Source organism: Ictidomys tridecemlineatus, chromosome 3 (assembly GCF_052094955.1).
Source record: "Ictidomys tridecemlineatus isolate mIctTri1 chromosome 3, mIctTri1.hap1, whole genome shotgun sequence".
NCBI classification, from domain to species: domain Eukaryota; kingdom Metazoa; phylum Chordata; class Mammalia; order Rodentia; family Sciuridae; genus Ictidomys; species Ictidomys tridecemlineatus.
The window spans coordinates 98183028-98206290 of record NC_135479.1 but is presented as its reverse complement, the minus strand read 5'-3'; the positions used below and the strand labels follow the sequence as shown (position 1 = coordinate 98206290).

The window sequence follows — 23263 nt, the reverse complement described above, 5'->3', positions numbered from 1 at the left end:
GTAGAACAAATCATCTGATTGATTTGAAATAGTGAAAGTACAATCACACGAAGGTTATTATATTCCAGCCATCCAAAGGATGATCCATATTACATTCTAAATTCCCCTGTGTTATTATTTTGTTTCCTTTTAAAAGACTTGAATCATGGAACTAACCCCCAGTTCTGTGCTAAGGACAATGGACCCAGGTTTTTGGTTTTTCCCATAGGGTTTGGGATGGGGAGAGAGGACAGCGAGTTCTCTTACTAAACCAGTGTTTAAAACACGGATTACACCTGCAAATGAGCAATTATATTGATGCATTTTGTCACATGCCCTGTTTCAGATGTCCTCCAGGAGCCCAAAACGGAAGATATAGTCGCAGTGCAGAAAGCCAAAACATTGTACAGGTCTTGTGTCAATGAGAGTAAGTGCCCTTCCTTTTGATTTCATTAAGAGTGTGCAATTATTGGTGCCAAAATATGCATAGACTTCACATTGAATTCATTTTCATTGTTTTCAAAAGCTGCTATTGATAGGAGAGGCGGGCAGCCTCTGCTCAAACTGTTACCAGATATTTATGGGTGGCCCGTAGCAACAGAAAACTGGGAACAAACATACGGTAAGGCCATTTTCCTTCTTTCTTTAAACAAATAATTTCCACATGAAATCTATTATGATGTCATTAATGAACTAAAGCATCTAAAGATATGTTTCTCTTTTCGTTGCTTTAGGTGCATCTTGGACAGCTGAGAAATCTATTGCACAATTGAATTCTAAATATGGGAAAAAAGTCCTCATTAATTTTTTTATTGGCACGGATGATAAGAACTCCACGCACCATATAATTCATGTAAGTTTGTTTAGCAGGCAGCCAGAGTGATCTTTAAATTGCAATAAAACTTCCAGGTGCACTGTTGTTATTAGTATTTAGAAATGCTGTGTGTTTTCGTTTTGACGGCCTCTACATAGGGGTCAGAAATTCACACTGTCGCTGACAGCTGGCGTTGGAATTTGGAAAGTATTTTTTAATACCATGTTTCCAACATTCACCTCTCACTTCTGCTACCTGTTTTAAATGCTTCTCCCTTCATAAAATAAATGACAGAGGAGGCCCCAGGCTCCTCCCACTGAGAAGAGCCCCTGATTTCTTTGTATGTTTCATGGCAAGAGCATGCTTTGGTTTACATACACAGTGCAGGTCTGGAAGCCAAAAATGCCTCATTGCTTTCAAAAACAATGTAGACTGTGAACACACTTTTGGTTCTCACTGAAGAATATCTGTACTTTTTTTCTCAAGTAAACGAAATGTTATTCTTTTTAAATGGCTTTATTGGATTGTTAAGAGGGATACTATTCATTTTAGGAGTTGCCTAAAAGGGGAAAGAGCAGAGCCCTTCATGTGGAGGTGCCTTTTGGCTATTTCTATAACATTCCTTTGAGGTGGGTTTTTCTTGTACTGGTTGATGTGCCTCTGAACTCCTGTGCGCCTCCTGGGGTTCTCACTTGAACCCGTAAGGGCTCTGATGTGCCCGAGTACCCATTTTACCACGTGGTGCACAGGGAGCTGTGGGCAGGTGTGTGCCCAGCTCTCTCTTCCGTGGGCTCCTGGAGTGGGCAGATGCACTGGAACCGCACTGGGTCTCCTCCCGCCTGCCTGCTGTGCCTCTGCCTGCTGCAGTCCTGAGCAGAGCAGCTGTGGGGAGGGCGGAAGGAGTCTTACCCGTCCTTCTGTGTAGAGGAGCTGGTAAAGCTTCTGCAAAATTCACACCAGCTGAAGATTCTAGAGTTGCCCTCGAGGTTGTCCCCGCCCCCCACCCCACCTACTCGCCAAATAATCCTAAAGGGTATGAGCGGGTCCCAACCAAGGGTGGGAACAGAACAAAGTTGAGGGTGCAGAGTGTCAGAGGCTGGGAAGACCTGTGCGTGTATGATTCAGGAACTCCTTGGCCCTGTACCTTCTGCTCTGCATTTAGGAAGCCTTCCCAGCAAACTTTCTGTTTAAGTACTCTTCAGTCTCCCTCCCATACCCACAGCCAGTCCTCCAGACTGTCTAACTCCCCCTGCCTCTAACACCACAAGCAGTGGGAAAGCTGTCTCCCAACGAGGCCTGTACTGGGTTCTGACCCTCACTCTCATAAGCAGCCAGACGACTGGTATTACATGCACATCAACAGGCAGGCTTGTATTTTGTCCAGCTGTTTCCTATCTGCTGAGTGATATGTTTGCCTTGGTGTGTGTTTTACAGTTCGACCAACCTCGACTTGGCCTCCCTTCCATGGACTACTATGAATGCACCGGAATCTACAAAGAGGTAAATAAAAGGAGGAGGAAACACAATCAGAAACAAACTAGAGAACCATCTGGAATAACCCTACAGATAATGAAAAGGACTAGAACCAAATTTAAACACCTTCTCATGTTCTTTACTCAGGACACTTAAAATCACACATTGATAGTGAAACTACTTCTGACAGGACCAGGGATTCTATTGATGCAATGAAAGTCACCCTTCTAGAACATTCTCATTGGACTCTTCTGAGGACTGTGCAGTCAGGGGCATGCCCTCCTGACTAACTGGTCAGCTGGTTTGTGGACATCATGTTCCACTGTTAGCCTGCAGGACAGGCTGGGCATCCTGGGGAGCTTCCTACCTGCCTCCCAGCCCTGCCTCCTGGGGCTGCTGACCAGGTCCTGCATCACTGATGGCAGGAGCAGCAGGAGGCAAAGCCAGGAACGGAACATTGTGTGTTCCTAGTTACCAGGGAAGAGGTTGGTCCTGCACACCTTCCTCATAATTCCACAATCCAGAAGGAAGTTAAGTTGGTCCTAGTGGGTCACAGTGTGATGGTTTAATTGAAGTTGCTTCTTATCTAAAATTATTAGCTAAATGTCTATGCCTGCCACTTATTTTGCCTAGTTATTTTTTTCACAGTCATCATAACTATTTTTTATGACATTACAATAACTAAGAGCAGTTAAGTCCATGACAAAAATGTTACAGATTTCAGATCACTTCACTGCCCATCCGCCTATAAATATCTAAAAGTTAATTCAAAGAATGGTCATTTTTAAGTTTCGTGTTTGATATGACTAACATTCTGAGGTTAGTGCAACCAAATGGTTGGGAATGACTGGACCATGCTGCTTCTGTCCCACAGAAAAAGGCACAGTGTAAAAAAACATGTGGTTTCAGATTATACTGTATAAAAATTATTAAAATATGTCCCAGGTAAGCATGATACATTAAGAAGTACTACTAGTAAGAAATTGTATTTTGCTTAATTAGGTATCTTTTTGAGCGGCCTCACAACATTGAAATGAAGCAAAAGGTATGCAGTGTATTATATCAATGGCCACAATTAATAGTGCGAGAGTCCAGTAGTGTGGGAGATTTGAGTTGTCTAATTACTGTGTGGGTTGCAGCTATTGGCTCTAAGAGATGTCCAGCTGTTTCCTGTTTCGGATTTGAAAGAGATTAAGGGATTTGGGCTCATTATACTGTGTTACCATAATCATCAACTGAGATGCTTTTCATATTTAGGATTGCGCTCTTATGAACATCAGTTGTTTCCAACCCAAAGACACTTATTTTTTTTCATATTTTTACATTTCTGATATCCAGGTACACCTGGCAGCCAAGGTGGTAAAGTTTCTTTTTTTTTTTTTTTTTTTTGCTTTTTAAAGAGATGTCATTGAGATGGCAGTGCATTTTATATTTAGTGTCATTCCACAGCTAGGTAAGAGTGCAGACTGGGGCCTGATCTGATGTGGAGGCATTTTGTTTAACCTGCAGGGTTTGCTTTGTTTTATTTCTTCTTTTGGGGGTAGTTGTCAGTTGTTTACGAAGTCAGAAGATTTTACTTGCTTGTACTTGATAATTTAAAGTGGAAGGAGTGGAACCCTCAGCTTGCGCTCTCAAGTGACAGTGACAGAGCAGAGCCGTGCTGCCGTGGCTCCCTTCAGACAGAGCCTTTATTCTCCAGTTCTAGATGCTCATTGACACTCATGAACTTGCAGGTCCCTGGAGATACTTAGCTTTGCTTAATACTTGAGTCTTAGCTATGCTGTAATAATAAAGACTCAAAAATACAGTAGTTCAAGCAGGAATGAAGATTATTTCTGTCTTCTGCTCCAGTCCAGAAGCAGGCAGTCAGCACAGGGGAGCGGGCAAGCTCTGCATCAGGAGAAGTTCTGTGACCAGCTTTCTTTGACACCATGACTTGCACATAGCTCACTTGGTGTTTCATGTCCCTCTGTTTGGTCACAAATGGTTCACCAAGGCTGTGTTTACACTTCAGGCCACAGGAAAACTTAAAAAAAAAAAAGGAATGGGGTAGAGAGTTTCCTTTAAAGTTGCATACTTTCCATTCTGTAGCACATTGCCCTGTGGCTCCAGCTAAATGTAAAGGAGCCGGAAATGTCATCTTGCTCTGTTAAGACCTGATTGGATTTACTTCCATTTTTTTTTAATGCTATTGTAAAATGTTTTCTTAATTTATTTTATAGATATCTCATTTTTTGTGTATAGGAATGCTAACAGAACTAATAATAATTATATTTTTATAATTATTATTAGTTCTGAAAGTTTTTGGTTGAGTCTTCAGGGTTTTCTGTATGTGAGATTAACAGAGACAGTTTCACTTCTTCCCTTCCTATGCAGATGCCATTTATTTGTTTTTCTTATCTAATTGCTTTGGTTAGGACTTCTAGGACTATGTTGTTTGCAAGTGGCTTTCTCTTTACAGAAGGAACAAAGAGCCATGAGTGAATTAGTCTCTTTTCTCTTGTAGTTTTATTCTGGATTCTACAACTTCCCTATAATTCTATGGAGAAAATGGCCAAGTATCATCTATCTATCTGATCAAAACCCAAAAGAAACTATATTATATCCAAGGACTTCTAGGACTATGTTGTATCCAAGTGGGGCATCCTTGTCTTGTATCTGATTTTAGGTGGGAAAGCTTTTGATTTTTCACCATTGAGCATGATGTTAACTGTGGGCTTGTTATATAGGGCCTTTGCTGTACTGAAGTACATTCTTTATGTACTTACGATTTTAGAGGGTTTTTTATGGTGAACGTATATTGGGTTTTTGTCAAGGGCTTTTTCTGAATCTATGGAGGGATCATGTTGATTTTGCTCTTCATTTTGTTAATATGGTGTGGCATATTTATTGATTTATGTCTATTGAATCATTCTTGCATCCCTGGGATAATCCAGTTGATCATGGTGACTGGTCTTTTTAAGGTGTTGTTGAATTCGCTTTGCTACTATTTTGTGGATACATCAAAACTAAGATATTTTCTTTTCTATTTCCTGAGTGCCCTAAAATTTTAGATAGATTGTCCAATAATAGAAATGTGAACTTTTGGTTTTTGATCAGATAGAGATGATATGTGGCCATTTTCTCCCTAGAAGTAGAGGGAAGTTGTAGAATCTAGAATAAAAGCATAAGAGAAAAAGAGACTACCCATGGCTCTTTGTTCCCTCTGTAAAGAGAAAGCTAACATAGTTGGACAGGACTAAAAGTACAAGGGCAGCAGATATTTAAAAAGACCAGTAGAAATCCCAAACCACTTGTTCATCTTTGTGAATGGTCATTTGCCTTCTTGTCCCGAATCAGTTCAAAATACCAGTTTGTAAAAAGGTCTACATGCAACTTTCCAAACATGTGTTATAAGCCTTAGAAGTTCTTGTATGAATCTCCTGGTTCTTTCTGATAACTTGATGGAACCCCAGACAGTCCCCATGCTATTCCAAGGTACATCTTCTCAGGTTCTTTGATTCTCCTTCCCTAGAGTCCTGCTTCGGTTCAGGCTTTTTCTCATTTCTTTCTTTCTTTTTTTTTTTTTTTTTTTGTGATGCTGAGGATTGAACCTAGGGCCTTGTGCATGAATTTTTTCTCATTTCCAAACAGAGGGGTGCCAAATGATTGTGCCCTTGCAGTTCCTCTGTGGGGAGCGAGTCTCTCTGCTGGGAAGCTGGATGCTGTTCAACATGCTACTCAAACCAGGAAGTACCCAAGACTTTTTGATAGGAAACATATCTTTCCTGCTTGATATTCCTGTGTTCCCTTGACACACTTCCTGTGCAACACTTAAGTATCTCCCAGCCTCAGTGGCTAAGAATAGCATTGTTCCAGGATTTCCCAGTTACTTCCCTATATAGGTTTTCTTCCTAGGAAAGGAAAGACAGAAAATTAGTAAGACCTGGGGTACTTTGAGCAGAGTCTCTGGAAGTAAAACCCCTGGTCCACAGGTACTTGGCTCACTAAGGTATCCAGATAGCAGCCAGTCAGATTGGAGGGCTTCCTCTTCCTCCCTGGGTCTTCCTATCATTTATTAGCAACCATACTAAATTTTGAAGCATAGCAATCAAATGACACTGCTCTCTTCTTCTCTGGTAACTCTAACAAACATCAACTTTTTTTTTTTTTCCAGGGAGGCTTCCCCTTTAGAAGTAAAAAGCCAGTTTATAAATCCCATTGCCTGGTCCTGTAGAATGGAGATAGTTCTGATTAGAGTAGCAATCTATGGTGTTAATGTTAGTAAATATCTCATTAAGAGTGGGAGATTTAACCCCCTACAAGATTGCTATTATATGGATTTTACCTAACATTTTAAAACCAATTACCCCTTTGAAACTGTTTTTATAAGTGCTGGGATATGCTGGAGTTTTTTTTTTATTTTGTTTTGTTTAAGGAAGGGCTACATAGATATTTTGGTGGATTCTTTTTTAACCAAAGTATCACTGACTATCTTTGTTAGAAACTGACTTAGGCCTGTCATCATAGCCACTGACTCTGGCCTGTGTCCTGACAACTAAATACTCTCTCAGTCATTTTAAAAAAAGGAAAAGAAAGAAAAATTCAATTTTTAAAATAACCTGGCCAGTGTACTATTAAATGTTTAAATATGGGTTAATACTTTCTCCCCATATCACGGCAATTAAAATTCTTTGGCCTTTTCCCTATCCCAGCATCTTAAGAAAGAAAACTAAAACTTTATGGCAGAATCATGTCTTGTAAAAAGGATTTAATTGCAGTGGTATGCTTATTTCTGACAACTATGAGATAATTCCAGAAGCCAGGAAAGATAATCAAAATGCTAAGACAAAGGTTCAAATCAGTCACAGTGGAGTAGGTAAAGGAGGAGAGAGTATTCCACAGAGCTAGGTGAGTACTCATCCAAGAAGGGAGTGAGACCATATCAACCAGCTTCCTGAGAAACTGTCCAAGTTCGGCAGGCCAGAAGCATGGTCCAGAGTTCTAGAGCTTGCCTTACACCCAAGTCCCAGAGTCTTTAAATACATCTGGGAAGATAAAGATATTGAAGTAGAAGCAACAAAGCACTCAGGAGGATCCTGTTATTGTTTGCTCACCTCATTAACAAAAAAGCATCTCATATAGGAAAGAAAATCTCAGTACATTGATATTGGAAAATTCACATTACCATCTCCTTCATAGCCAGTAGTGATTCCCTGCTGAAGGCAGATGGATTTGTATGCTTTGAAATACAGTTAATTCAAAGCACTGTGTGTTTATACTTTGGAATAAGTTGGTCCCATGAGTTGTGAAGCCAGACATACTTATTTACTCCCAAGCAAAACAAGAGTTCTGATTACCTTTTAATAGGAAAAGAATGGAGTTATCAAGAAGATATATAAAATTATCTTTTCATTCCTGTTACCTTAGTGACTAGGTTTTTAATACAGACTCACAGCTGAAAACTGGTTTATGCTATTGAGTAGCTGGGCGATAGATGAGAGGCTAGGCAGAGTCCTAGATCATTAAAGCGCATTCATGGAAGGAAAGGGCTCCTCTCCACAGGGATAAAGATCATAGGCAGGCAGTGTCTAAACCTCTTGACTTCCACACTGATAATAATACATTTTTACATTTTGCTTAATATTCTCTCTCTCTCTCTCTCTCTCTCTCTCTCTCTCTCTCTCTCTCTCTCTCTCTCTCTTTCCCCTTACTGGGATTGAACTCAGGGACACTTAACCACTGAGTCACATCCCCAGCCCTTTTTATATTTTATTTAGAGACAGGGTCTCGCTGAGTTGTTTAGAGCCTCACTACATTACTGAGGCTGGCTTTGAACTCATGATCCTCCAGTCTTAGCCTCCTGACCTGCTAAGACTACAGGTATGCACCACTGTGCCCAGCTCGTTTTGCTTAACCCTTGTTTGACAAATATTTTTATCTCCCTATTGGTTTTAGGTTGATATTGAACTACTATCAATTTAGATGTGTCTTCACGCTGATGAGCAACATGAGGATTCCTCTTTTTTTTTGTTGTTATTTACTTTTTATTTAACTTTATTATACATATTTTTTTTACAAATTACACACATGTATTATATAATGTGTATATTATAAAAACATCAAAAAGGAAACTTTATAAGCATGAGATAACTGTGGAATAATAATTTTAAGACAGTTTTTATTTTGTGTATTGATATAAAACATTTTTTCTTCCTGAAATTATTATTAAAATTTTCAGTAAAAAACATGTTTGGGGTATTTTTAATATTCTTTTAAGTTTTTTAAAATTTTTTTGTAGTCTTGTTTTATGTCCACTGTGTTTCAATTCTGGGTTCTCTTCACACCATTTCTTCCACAGTGGCAGGACATTTTGACCTTCAGATCAAGTGTCCCTCTTACAGCACCAACTTTGTGAACAACCTTCCAGCTTTTGACCTTGATCCTATTTCAAATGCCTGTGTAGTCTCTGTTAACTTCATGGTAAAGAATTCTTCTTTTTAAAATTTCCTTTAACTTCTTAGCAACTTCATAGTGACATCATCCAGTGATATTTTCTCCATTAATGAATTCAGTAACATCCTCCACCCAGGTGGTTTTAATTGGGTCAGTGATGCCACCATCCTTAATTTTCTTGATACAAACATAGCCGACACCATTATCTGTAATGGTGAGCCCAAGTGAATGCTCATATTTATACATGCTCACTTCTGTTTTTAGTCCTTTCACATGAGCAAATATGAAATCTCCAAGACCTAATTGCCCTCATAGGAGTTTTTTCCATGTCAATTTTAGGTGGGTTTAAAGTACAGTCTAAGGTGGTTTCAGAGGTTCAGTCCATGGACAGCCAACTCCACAAATCTGGTGGAGGCAGGACAACATGGCGGAAGGGCATGGTGGTAGAGAGCAGCTCAGGACATGGCAGTCAGGCAGCAGAGGTTCCTCTTTCACTTCTGATTGAATAGTAGGAATATAAAACCCTCTCAAAACTGAAAAGGTGAAGCACCTCATGGCACACACGTTAGCCTTCCCCCAAGTACCTGGTCTTGGAATATAGGAGGCTTGGCCCAGCCCCAAGTTGTATGGTGTGTTTTTCTTGGTAATATTTGCCTGCTTTACCAGAAGAAAAGCTAGTGCCAGGGAGTTCAGTTTTGAGTAATTTTTAAACAAGATGAGATCATGCTTTATTTTAATTGCTGATAGCTATAAATTACTTAGTACTTTCAAAGTGACACTTTATTACTTTGCTTTAAGCTCTAATTAAAAGACGCATCGACCTTCTAAGAATCTGTGCAGGTCATTTCTTCTGGCACTTAGGATAGGATTTCTATTTTACTGTGCTTTAGCTGCTACCAAATATTAACATGAATTGAACACCAGTTTTAACTGAAGAGTTATGATGAATATTTAGAAGTTTCTCTAGCAATTTGCTGTTTATTTCTTGCAGGCGTGTACAGCATATGTGGATTTTATGATTTCTGTGGCCAAATTGATTCGTCTGGAAGAAGGATTGCCTATTGATGAAAAGCAGATTTCTTCAGAAATGAATAGAGTTATGGAATTGGAAAAAGAAATTGCCAATGTAAAACACAATTTTTTCCTGATATACTGAATAATGTCAACAGCCCCCCCCCCCTTTTTTCTTTCCCCTATCATAGTTTAAGGGTAAAAGTGTAACTTTATAACCAAGTGATAAAAATGTTTACCATGGTGATGGACCATTGACTTCTAGAAGATCTTTGGAGCTATAGGATCTTATAATAAATTGGGTTCTCAGCATCCAAGAGACATGCTAGATTTGACAAATGGGAACAAGATGCACTTAATCATTATAAGTGGTTACATAAAGATCCTACCATCACAGTCAAACTATTAGATGCCCTGAGACTCAGATACATGCAAAGCTATATTAGTTTTCTCAACAATCTTATTACGTTTTAATTTAAAATAGTCTCCATCCATTTGCTAAGAAGTGCACATGCTCATGGTCAGTGTGGCATCACTGAGTTCAGACTGGCAGCTGCCTCACAAGGACCACCAGAGCAGCCAAGGAGCCACCGGATGTGTTTTGCTCTGGCCCCAGACACACTCCGCTCATGGAGTCTGAGTTTGCACTTTCTTCTCGACAGTCCACTGAGGGGCCCTGCGGTCCATGGGGCATTCAGGTTACTCATTGACCCCCTGCTCAGATTCCGTCTAAGACCACAGAGCTCAGTGACATTATAAACAACCACCTTCCACCCACAGGTCCCCACCAACCACTACTGCCATCTGGCCTCATCAGAATCTTGGGTGAAGTTCTGGGAGGACACTCTTGGCTTTCTGGGGCTACATGAAACCACAGACCCCTAACCAGAGACAGACTGCCTAGAGCAGCAGCTGACATTGAACCACCGTCGTGAGGCATGATAGTGTGATCGGGGACATGTGGTTCTCTGCTGGGAACCGAATTGCTGGAGGAGAATAGTTTCCTGCCCTGGGATTTTACCACTTCCGCTTTCCCAGCCCATGTCCCCTTTTGACCAGCTTTGGCTCAGCAGTGGTAATTCTGTCACCTCAGAATTCTCTGGGACTGCTTTTTTGCCCCGTTTTGAATTCTGAGGTTGGCATTGGGTCCTTGTCATCTTGAAGCAGTGCTCAGCACCCGTGCTGCCTGCAGGTGATGTTCAGTGACACTTGTTTTTGGTAAATGAGTAATAAGTTACCTACAGGGGACTTTGGAGCCATTGTCACTGAGGAATATTTCCCAGTTAAGCTTTCACCTTTTGTCCCTTTTCACTTAAATTTGCTTTTGCTCATTTTGACAACTAATTGGGAGTTACTATCATAATTTTTTTTTCTCCTTTTTTGGAATCGATGGAAAAAAATAGGAAAAAAGTAGAGCAAGGACAAGTTGGGCAGGTCGAGAAGACGGCCCAAGAGCAGCCTGTGCTGCTGTTCCCCTCGGCTTACGGCCTGGCTCTGGGCTGTGCTAGGACTTTTCTGTCCCACTTGCTGCAACTTGTAGCCACTATGGCACTTTGGTTTTCTTGGCTAAATTTCAACTAGGGTACTGAGTGATAGGTTAGGGGTGAGAGGCAGAGTTTCTGAGATCTCTCCGAAAGAGCTATAATATGAAACAATGCAGAGACCACTGAGCTGCCCATTAACCAGAGCCCCCATACGTCGCCTGTATGGCTTGGGCAGTTAGCAAAATATTTTTGAAGAATTTTAAGCTTCATTTGCAACCAGATATCAATAATTGCCACTAACTATACACAAAATCTCTTAAGCTTGTTGTAAAACAAAATAAATTACAAAACAAGTACAATATAGAAACCAAATCAAACTGTATGATACTTATATTTCTGTTTCTGTTATTCATAGTGATAGTTTTCTAAAGAAGTTCGTAGTTCTAAAACAATGATCAAAAATTATATCCACAGGCAACCTCTAAACCTGAAGATCGAAATGACCCAATGGCTCTCTATAACAAAATGACACTGGCCCAGGTGCAGAATAACTTTTCACTCGAGATCAATGGGAAGGTAAGTAGCAAATTTTATGTGCCCTCTTCCTGAACCATTTCCTAAAATTGAAACCTGCCATATAAAATACTATCTTTTTAGAATTTCGCTTATTTCTTATTGATTTGAAATAAACCGAACTCCAGAATGAATTTAGAGGACACCAGCCATTTGAGTTTGTGATAGCACCGGAAGAAAGACTCTCTGAAGTCATAATTATATATTATTTGATGGCTTATTGCGTATTTATATTTCGTTAGAATGAATTTCAAAGGTAAAATTCCTCTCAAGGCAGGTAGGCAATAATAGTAGACACTGTGGGGTAGAAGAGGGTTTGGAGAAAGTGAAGACCTCTCTGAGGGACCGCTATCGTCATTGATTGTTGACTGGCAGACAGTAAAATGGGGAAGTCACAGGACTTTCCAGATTTCCCATCCAGCCACCATGGTGGAATTCAGAACAACGACAGAGAAGTAGAGGCAGAAATGAGAGGAGAATTGTCTCTCGGATTCTGCTTCTGGACAGCTATTGGCTTCCCCTGCTTAGCTCTCTTCTAGTCACCTCTCCCTGGGCCGGGCAGTGGCTCCTGCATCTTAGATGATGCACACAGATGGGACATGAGGCACACCCATGGAAACGTGGGAACTCCCACAGTTGGTGACGGAATTTCCTCAGGCACTGATTCTCATAAATGAGGACTTTTTAAAGGGTGTGATGTACTGAGTTTGACATTTTGTATATAGAACTTTTAATACAATGTGTTTGGTGGTATGTTTTGTGGAAGTCACAAATACAGAACAGCACCCTAAGTTACTAAGTGTGTGCATAGCGAAGGGTCCGAGATACTGACCATCTTGCCATTTAAAGAATGTTATGTTCCATCTCTTGGCAACTCTCAACTTAGCTTCTGGAACATACTGACCACATGTTCAAGGGCCTGATGTGAATATCTTGAAACCTGCCCTTCTATTGGGCTCCATAGCATCCCATACCTCTCCTCTAAGCATGTTTTCATTTGCAGCAGGATCTCTACACAGGTGCATTACTATGTTGCAAGGACCTGTTTATTAATACCCACTTTTTACATTTTTATGAGTGCATTGTAGTTACACATAATACTGAGATTCATTTTGACATAACCATACCTGTATGGAGTACAAAGACAAAACACACTATACATCTTTCTGTATTTGCATAAACTGAAGTTTTAGTTTGAAAGCTATGTTTTCTTTTCCTTTTATTTTCTGATTGTTTTTTCTGTGAGCATTGTGTCTGGTCTTTAGTGGGCGGTTGAATTCCGCTATCTAAATAATCAGGTTACAGAATTAATTTTTATTCAAAAGCTGATCAAAACAACTGAGGAAATATCCCAAACAAATGACAGACTGGCCATTGTGATAATTACATGGTGACAGGGCTGACAGCCCTCCGTATCTGACTGTCTGACTATATTGGGATCTCGGAGCCCAGAAGAGAAATTCAGGATCACTGAATGTTCTGTGTCTGCTTTTCTTCCAGCCTTTCAGCTGGTCAGATTTCACAAATGAAATCATGTCAACTGTGAATATTAGTATTCCAAATGAGGAAGATGTGGTTGTTTATGCTCCAGAATATTTAACCAAACTTAAGCCTATTCTTACCAAATATTCTGCCAGGTAGGTATGTCAGGGTGCTGCACCCTCAAAGTTTGCATTTCATATCACTCTGTAGAAGCTCTGCGGCCTCATCTTTTCTGTTGCTGGGTGGTGGGTTTTTTTATACAGAGATCTTCAAAATTTAATGTCCTGGAGGTTCATAATGGATCTTGTAAGCAGCCTCAACCGAACCTACAAGGAGTCCAGAAATGCTTTCCGCAAGGTGAAGAAAAAATCTCTCTTTTCTTAAGACTTAAAGCATAAAGAGCTCTTGATATTGAAGGCTTGATGTGTCCACTGCTAGGATGTGGTGATCACTGCCAAGTGACAAGCTGCCAGGTCTTGGTGATTGTATTGAGGATGCGATGGCTAGGAAGAGGTTGGTCTTCCTGGACTTTGTCAGTCCTATGTCATGGTGGTCACTTGGCCCTGAAAAGCATTAACTGTGATTATGTGAGCAGTTCAGGGAAGATTGTGGCATTGGTGTCAGTTGTGGTTGTGCTAGAAGCTGTTGCAGGGGTGCCTTCTTGAGTCACTTCTTTTCAAGTGCCCCTGGACATTAGCTCAGATGGACTTCCTTGATGTGGACAGTCCAGTGACACTATACCTAGCCAGAACTAGAACTCAAAAGCTTTTCTGAGGCTATACCTACGTTATGTAAAGAAAGGGACATCATTTCAATTCTGTTGCCAGGAGAGCGGGCAGTAGGGATTGAGGAAGGCGAAATTCTAGAAGATATATTGGTTGGTGCAAAAAATAAATAAAACTCGGAAAGTTCTAGTTTTTACCCTTAAAAAGATAATATAGTCACACATGTTTAAAATTCAAGAGTACAAACTAGTATTGTGCTCAATTTCCCTTACCTAGGTGAATCCCCTTATTGGTACTTCAATTTATATACACACACAGATTTTCTTAAGTACTAGAAGCTCAGATAAACCATTAAAAAGCAGAAATGCGTTTTCCTGGATATAAGATCTCCCATGTTACATCCATCGAACATTTCTTCCCGTTTATGTTTATGCAGTGGAGACGTGATGTATATTTTCCCCTAAAGCTCTCTAGAAGGATATTAACTTGTAATAGCCAAAAGTTCTGCTGGGACATGCCTCTGGAAATATACCTTGTTCTCAGATCACTTTAAGTGAATGTTCCAGTGGGACTGCACTCAATGGTGGGCTAGGGACACCAGCCTTGTGGGCAGTGAGCACTGTGGCCAGAAGTCACCTGGGACATGGAGGGTAGAGGCATGTGCAGCCTGTGCACCAGCCCTCATTTCCTGGTTAAGGGACATTTTCTTTTTCTCTCTTCTAGGCCATTTATGGCACAACAGCCGAAACCGCCACCTGGAGACGCTGTGCAAACTATGTCAATGGGAATATGGAAAACGCGGTGGGAAGGCTGTATGTGGAGGCAGCATTTGCTGGGGAGAGTAAGCACGTGGTAAGGCTTTTGAGACAGTCACTACCAGCTACAGTGCTCCGTCAGCCTGCCCGCATGGTGGGCAGTCACCACTGTCCAAAGCACAGCTAGAATTTTACCGACCTGCCAGAGAAGCTCTGAATCCCACTAGGTCCCTGTTTCCTAATGAATCTCTTCCTCTGTCCCCCAGGAGTCTGGTTATGTGCCTGGCCCTGTACTGTCCAGTTCAACACAACAGTCCGTTTTCCAGATTTGAGTGTTTAGCGTAGCTGTCACGTTCTACCCACAGTCATTTATGAACTCTGCCAAGACCAACGAGGACCAAGATCTAGGGCTCTCTTAAACACATAGGAAGTAAGCCAGAGTGTGTTGGAAGTATAAGAACTTCACCCCTTTGTTTCTGGAATGAAGACAGTAGAACTTAATGCTGTGTTGGCAGAATTCGTTGAAATGCTACTTCAAACGCTTAACTAAACCACTGATGGCAGTGACAGCTAACGTTTTGTTAGTTCTTGTAATGACAGTGGGAACCATTACATGTGGAAGATTTTTTTAATCAATGTTCATGTTAATATCTATGTAATCAGGAATATTAGTAGCAATATTGCTTTGAAATATAACGATCCCACATATACATCTGTCCGCATCATAGTTTGTCTGTAAATGTGTATGTTTTGATGCATCAGGTCATATCAAGACAGTGTGTAGCTCTGTTTTTTTTTTTTTTTTTTTTTTTTAATTTGTGTTATGGGAGCGGGGGCTGCAGCTCTGTGGTACAACACCTGCTTAGCATGTGCAAGGCCCTGAGTTTGATCCCCAGCATCACAAAACAACAAATGACAAAAAAATACCATGTTACAAAGGATGAATTAATGGCTTAAATTTGGCTTCTGTTCTTTGGATCTGAGGTTGAGGATTTGATTGCACAGATTCGGGAAGTGTTTATTCAGACTTTAGATGACCTCACTTGGATGGATGCTGAAACGAAAAAGAAAGCTGAAGAAAAGGTAAGATCAAGAAGAACCGGCAGAGAGAAAGTTCTGTGCAGGGAAAGGGGAACCCTAGACACAGTCAGGAAAAGACATGATCGTAGAATGCACAAGGGAACCACAGGCTCCTCCAAGAGGCAGCGTCTCCAGGAACAGTGCTCACGGCAGAGACATTTATCCTGTGATTTTCATTGTTTATCTCTGCAGCCAACAACAGCCATAACTACCTAGTTTAAAACTTTAAACTGAAGCACTGACATTTCCCTTTCCTGAAAGGGGGATTTGGGAAAATATCTAGAGCAAATAAAGAATTAGAGGATAATATTTCAGTGGCTCATATTTTTATCCTCCTATAAAACATGACCTGAAATGTTCCTACCAATGGCTCAATGACATTCTTCAAGATGAAACCATTACAGTATGATGTGTAAATTTCCAGTTAAACATTTTTGCATGAGCTACACAGGAGGAAATACTAAGTTCCTGATCAAGATAATGAAATGTGGTGCATTAGTCACCTGTTTTACCATCTGCAGTTAAAGGCATATCAAAGAAACCTTTTTATAGTCATTCTGGTTGACCCTTCAGATGCAGCTTTTCCTGGAAATTGTAATATCTTGCATAAGAATAAATCACCAGATTCCTAAGGAATTCTAGGCTTGAATTTACTGTGATCTTTATCACTAAAAAATCTAGGGGGGGGTTGGGACCTGTAAAATCCCAACCTGCCTCCAGAGCAACATCCACTTGCTCGAGGATTCCCCTGCAGTTAGAGTAACAGGAAGAGCAGGCCTTTCTTGGAACTGATATTGGAGTCCATAAAAAACCTCCTGCAATCCACCTCTGGTCTAGTTCTCTTTCAAAATTAAGTCACATGGAAGTAGTATTCGTTTTCAGCTCTCTCAGGAGTCCTGGGTGGGGTAAGCCCATGGAGTAGGCCGACAGTGCATCTATCTTCCCATCACCAGTTCCCTCTGGCTGTGCTGGTTCTTTGATGACTTAGCTGTCTATGATGTGATTCTTTTTGAGATAACCAGTTGGGATTGTTCTAGATCAGCATTTCCAAAATGGTGTCACTAAACACTGGACCTACCCCTTGTTCTCCCAGAGACCAGTGGTCCAAAGAGTTTAGGAAATGCTCCTACGGATGGCTTCCCCTGTTAGGTGTGTGCTTCTAACATGATTCCGTGACACCATATTAATATATGTTTGTATTTCTTTCACTGCTTAGCTATCATGGCTCCTTGTCATAAGCTCTGTGGGGGCAGGAAATGTTATCCAGGGTTGTATCCTCAGCCCTGTACAAAGTACTTGGTACTTGGTGAGGATGTGAACATACGTTGAATGAATAAATCAATGAATCCTCTTGTTAGATACTTACAGTAACTCAAGATGCTAACCTTAGAATCAAACCTGTTTTCATTCTAAGAAGTCCTGCGATAAGGAAAGCGGCTTGCTGTTCTTCCCTCAGTATTTACCCAAAGTTCTTAATAGCAAGTCTTTTTTTTTTTTTTTGTAGTACCTTTTACTGTCTGTAGGATGGGTGCCCTTGAGAACACATGGGAAAATGTCTATGAGGGGTGGATCTGCATAGAGCCAGTACTGGGATCACTTGCAAGAAAATGGGCTTGGTCTAAGTGACCACAGTGGCACATTTGCTGCCAGGCACCAGGGGAAATCCTGGGCTTATGCAACGGATTTGTAACAAGACACTCATTGGATGACAAACCAAAATCTCAGAGATATAGGCCTCATTCTCCATGAAAAACGAAACTCATTAGATTATTTAACAAAGACAAATGTCTGTGATAAAAGAAAGAAATTTAAAAATTAGAAATTGCAAGTAGTTAACAAACAATAATAATGAAAAAATCAGAGTAAGTAAAACATTTTTAAAATAACAAAAATTTAAATAAATCAAGTTCCCATGGTATATATGAGCTGGGCTGACAGGAGAACTCTGTTTTCTGCCTGTTTAATTACTGTCACTCATTTACCTTGGGCAGACAGGCACACTGACTTTGGAGAACAAAGGAGAATATAAAAACTCCAGGAACCAATATTCAGGAAGAATATTAATACTAAACCCAAGAAGCCCTTATCTGTTTTCTCAGCCAAATCAATGAAGTGGAAAGATAATTATATCTTGCGAGAATGGAAGCTCTAAATATTACTCCTATAAAATTGAAGAGAAAAGTCTTTCTGAGAAAAAGGTTCATAGAAATACAATACATGCGGAATGATGATTTCTGTCGGTTTCCATTTTGGTTTTCTTGGGAAAGCTGCAGCCTGTAATAAGGTATTAGAAGATAAATTTCAAACCTGATTTTTGTTTATTTTTTAACCCAGGGAAGGAGCCATTGCAAAGAACTGTGGTCCAGTTTTATCAGATACTCTTTTTGCAAACAGTATGGATTGAGCTGTTCAATGGCTGGTCATGGGCATATTGTAACCTGTGTATTTGAAAGTTGCATAATCATCCTGACTTTCAGTGTTATATGTTTCATAGGCCTTGGCAATTAAAGAAAGGATTGGCTACCCTGATGACATTGTTTCAAATGATAACAAACTGAATAATGAATACCTCCAGGTAAGTCTCTGCAGTGACTCTGGCTAGTGACATCTGGGGCTGGTGGCAATGTCATTTCTAGCTAAGGGATTCCAGAAATTAGGTGAATAGCCTAAAACCATAGGTCTTACTATATAAAGGCTTCCACACTGTCGCCAGGCTATGTTTGTCTCAGCCCTTTGTTTCTGGAGCCTGGACGCTTGGTCTTTGTTACTTTGGTCTGTGCACATTCCATTTTAAGCACAGTGAGGAAACTCTTGGGAGAGCATGGGTGGGGACATCAAGGTGTGAAGGACAGGCCTCAGTTCATCTTATCTAGGTCTCTGCAGTCACAGCCTCAGGTTCCTTCTTATTCCCCCACTGTGGAAACCAAGTCATGCCTCCTCTGCTGAATAAACAAAGTAAACAGTATCTGAGAACCAGAAGCCATTTCATTGTTCCCTGGTATCATATGAGTTGGAAGAGAAGAGTTGATCAGGGTCACTACAGCTGCTCACCTGAAGCACCTGAAGCACCACTTGTCACCACCTGGCATCCAGGTGACAGCCAAGTGAAGCTTCTAGGGTTCAAGATGACAGTGACTCCCGGCCCCCAACTGCTAGTCTAATAGGGAGGTTCGCATGCTCCCTCCTCCTTTCCTTTTGCAGAAAAACTTGACTTTCTCTTAAACAAGCTATCTGCAGCCTACATGTCCCAGGCCCCTGTGATGCAAGGGCAGTGGCAAATGTGGTGGCCGAGCAGGGACCCCACACCAAGCTCCCTGGGCTCCACCCAGTTCCACCACATTTTTAAAATTTATTGTTTTTTTTAAGTATTATTCATTACAAATATACACAAAGGTGAAGTTCACTGTGGTATATTCATACATGTATTTAGCATAATTGGGTCAATTTCATTATGCAATTCCCCCTTTTTCCCAAACCTCCTCCCTCCCACTATACCTCCTTCCTCCACTTCACTGATCTCCCTTCTATTTTCATAGGTTTCCCCACCCCTGCCTTTTCTTTAAACTCCTTGTTTCTCTCTAATTTCTCCATAGGAGAGAAAACATTCAACCTTTGACTTTTCCTTAGTCCGGCTTATTTCACTAGCATAATGTTCTCCAGTTCCATCCATTTTTACCAGCATATGCCATGGTTTCATTCTTCTTTATAGATGAGTAATACTTTATTGTGTGTATGTGTGTATGTGTGTGTGTGTCACACACACACACATATATATATAATATTTATCATTCCATTGATGGACATTGTGCTTATTCCAAAACTGGGATATAGCAAGTTGTGCTGCTATAAACATTGATGTGCCTGTAGTATACTGATTTTAGTTGTTTTGGGTAAATTCTAAGGAGTGGGATATCTGGGTCATATGGTGGTTCTATTTCTAGTCGTTGGAGGAACCTCCATACTGCTCCCCGGAATGGTTGTACTAATTTGCAGTCCCACCCATAATCCTCTACTACTTTAGATTTGGGCAAGTGAGTAAACTGTCTGGTGGTGACATCCTTTAGTTCTGGGGATTACCATGAGGATTAATGAGTATAATATGTATTTAAAGTATTGGATACTTTGCAGGCACACAGTAGGTTCTAAATAAGGATGTGCATTTATCTTTATCTGTGATGTGAGGATTCATATCACATCACAAGGCTTGTCTGACCCTTTTTCACTTGATTAATTACAAAAGAATAAGATGTAGCTCTGATCCATCTAGAACAGTGCTGACTTCTACTCTAGCACCAAGCTAATTGGAAATAACCCTCCTTTGATAAGTTTTCAATGCTGTTTCTTAACTTTATTAACGGATAGGATTTAATAAAATGTGTTTTCTAGTGAAACTTTTGCAGATACTGGCTTTAATAATTCTCCCCCAAATCTTTTATTTATTATAGTTGAACTACAAAGAAGATGAATACTTTGAGAACATAATTCAAAATTTGAAATTCATCCAAAGTAAACAGCTGAAGAAGCTCCGGGAAAAGGTGGACAAGGACGAGTACGTAGATTCTATTTCCAACGTATTCATCAGAGGAGGTCCTTTTCCTCCTCTTCCTACCTTAGGTGCTTAGAACGTGAGAGTACAGTGTCCTCTAGGAGCAGCTTAGAGGACTTTAACATGGGTCAGGAATTTAGCCAAATGTGAGCCTTTTCCTGAGGATTATCTCTAACTTCCCCGTCCCTTCAACACCTCTGCCCCCCACATGGGCAAGGTGTTCTCAAGAACACCTTAGCTTAGGTTAACCCAAAGCTCCTTCAAGCCTCCTCCTGGAATTTTCTTCTGCTGACAGCTCACCTTTTTCAACCCATCAGACCTCCAACAACTCCATCCCCTTCCGGGATTGGCTCACGTAGCACTTTTTTTAACCCTGCTGTAGTCAAGCAGGAAATACCAGAAAGGAGTCTTTAGGGAGCTTTGACTGCTCCTTAGTGACATCAGTACTTCATATGAGCAGTGTTTATTTTTCCATTTAAGGGACGCATCTAACCTCTTTATCAGTGTGCCTGTTGTGCACCCGAATCCCCAGAGCTGTTCTGGTGGCCCTTTTCTCCCCAGGCACCCCACCTCTGGAGAGCAGGGGCTGTTCCTTTCTGGCACTTAGAACTGAGTGTTATTATTTCTTTTAAAATACATATACTTAGATTTAATACTTGTTAGCGCTGTAAAGTGTCTACCAACAGATATTGTTAAAGTCTTTCTGACTAAAATAACCCACACCCCTAAGATTGAGATTTTTTTTTTTATGATTTTAAAAATAGTTGAATTACTGCTTGGTATTTTCTTTTGAAGTCAATAAGGTTGTCTCCATTCTGTAGTCATTTTTAATATAGTTTACACTGCATCTTCCCTTTCAACATATGTATTCATTTTCTCTGAGCATTTCTCTCCTTAAGATGGATAATCAAAAGCCAGAACTGAGCACAGTGTTTTAATGAATATTGACCAATGGCATGTGCGCCTCTGTAGACTTTGGGGTCCTTTCCATGAATTTCTGTTAGTCATGGGTACAATGTCACTTCTCTGGTCTTCTACACCATACCTTGCCAAGTTTTCTCTTTTTAAAAAAATTTTTGCCTGTATACTGAATATAGAAATGCAAAACTCTGGCTGCACATTGGAATCATCTGGAAAAATATTACCAAAAAAAAAAACAAAAAAACCAACCTACCTTCTTCAGCTCGGTCTCCTTAGATTGTTCTGTAATGCATTTGCTCTGTGACTGGGACCCAGGTACTGGACTTCTGAAGTACCACCCCACCCTGGAGCAGGAGGCCCTGGCTTAGTGTTGGTTTCTTTTTGTATCATTCTTGTTGATATTTAGTTTTATGGGATTTTTCACGAGATAATGCATTTAATTTGACAAGCTAGATTTGAGGTTTAATTTCTGTTCCAAAATCATCAGAAACCCTCTGACAGCAAGGGCAGTGTGGTCTGGACCAGGCCTGTAGGACGGGGCATGGTGAAGGTGCTTCTTATTTTACTGTGGCTTCTTACAGGAAGGTTTGTGGCTCACTTTGCTTCACAGTCCTGTTTTCTTCCCTCATGTAGCAGCATCAAGGTCAGGTCCCCATGGTGCACTTTCAGACGAAGTGTGTGGTCTCCATTTGGCCCACCTAGTCCTTGGCACCTGGGTTGCTCAAGATCCTCACTCCCAATTTCCTGCAGGAGAGACATCTGTCTGTGCCCAAAGTTGTGGGGACAGAGATGAGGCTATGGGCTGCTGCAGGCCACTTTGTAGGGTGCTCAGGGAAACAAGGATATGCAACAGCTTCAGGGCACTGATTAAAGGAATTTGGTTCATCAAACAGGAGAGTTCTGGGTGTTTTCTTCTCCCTGCACACTCTCCTGCCCTCGAGGGGCAAACTCCTGTGCTTCCTGACCCCCTCTGCCATCATCATCACAGGCAAGGATTTGCAGCTGGCCCAGGTCCATGTGCTGAGCTCTGGGCCCAGAGGTCTGGCTGATATGTGGACTCTCATGGTCCCACCAACCCAGATTTGCCATCTAGGCAGATTTAATCATCTTTTCCCTATATCTATCTGTCTCCCCAAAACCTCCCTACCGTAGGTACCAAGACCCAAACTACAGACTCATTTTTTTTAGTTACAGTTTATTTTTTATCTATTCATTTATTTGTTTGTTTTATTAGTACATTATAGTTACACATAATATTGGGGTCCATTTTGACATAATCATACAAGCCTAGAATATAATTTACTCCAGTTCAGTCCCAGTACTTGCCCTTTCCTTTCCCTCCTGCCTCCTCCTGCGTCTTTCCCTCTACTCTACTGGTCTTCCTTCTATTTATTTACAGTTTTCTTTTAATTAGTGCTTCATAGATATGCATTGTGGTATATTCATATATGTGCATGGGATAGTTTGCTCAATCCACTCCACTATTCCTCCCATTTTCCATCCCTCTTCCCTCCCCCTCAGTCCCTTCCTCGATTCCACTGATCCATCTTCTGTTTTCATGAGATTCCTCCCCCACCCCTGTGCAAGCACACACACACTCCCCACCCTGCTCCGTTTTGCTCCAGTTTCCACGTGTAAGAGAGAACGTTTGACCCTTGAAATTCTGGATGGGTTTTTTCACTTAGCGTGCTCTCTCCTTTCAGTTTCATGGTTCTTCACGGCTACATAGCGTGTGTTTGTGTGTGTGTGTATGTATATATATATATATATATATATATATCAATCACATTTTCTTTATGCATTTGTCTCTGGACAGGCACCTAACCTGAGCTGGTTCTGTAGCTTGGCTATTGTGAATTGTGCTGCTATAAACATTGATGAGGCTGTGTCACTATTGTATGCTTATTTTAGATCTTTCTGGTAACTATGGGGGGATGGGATAGTTGCGTCATATTGAGGTTCAGGGACTCAGCCTAATCTTTTTA

General features: G+C 40.8%; 1 protein-coding gene across 2 annotated transcripts in view; it reads left to right on the top strand.

Annotated features, from left to right (window-relative positions):
- The window catches only part of Mme (membrane metalloendopeptidase), an 81087-nt gene that overhangs the window by 32490 nt on the left and 25334 nt on the right, over nucleotides 1-23263 (top strand). For both annotated transcript variants that reach the window (XM_013358815.4, XM_005325694.5), the window contains exons 5-16: nucleotides 326-406; nucleotides 506-601; nucleotides 714-832; nucleotides 2228-2293; nucleotides 9693-9827; nucleotides 11671-11772; nucleotides 13270-13406; nucleotides 13515-13608; nucleotides 14700-14828; nucleotides 15716-15814; nucleotides 18306-18386; nucleotides 20257-20360. In XM_013358815.4, the coding sequence (XP_013214269.1) occupies nucleotides 326-406; nucleotides 506-601; nucleotides 714-832; nucleotides 2228-2293; nucleotides 9693-9827; nucleotides 11671-11772; nucleotides 13270-13406; nucleotides 13515-13608; nucleotides 14700-14828; nucleotides 15716-15814; nucleotides 18306-18386; nucleotides 20257-20360 (1243 nt within the window). The remainder of the gene's footprint in view (nucleotides 1-325; nucleotides 407-505; nucleotides 602-713; nucleotides 833-2227; nucleotides 2294-9692; nucleotides 9828-11670; nucleotides 11773-13269; nucleotides 13407-13514; nucleotides 13609-14699; nucleotides 14829-15715; nucleotides 15815-18305; nucleotides 18387-20256; nucleotides 20361-23263) is intronic.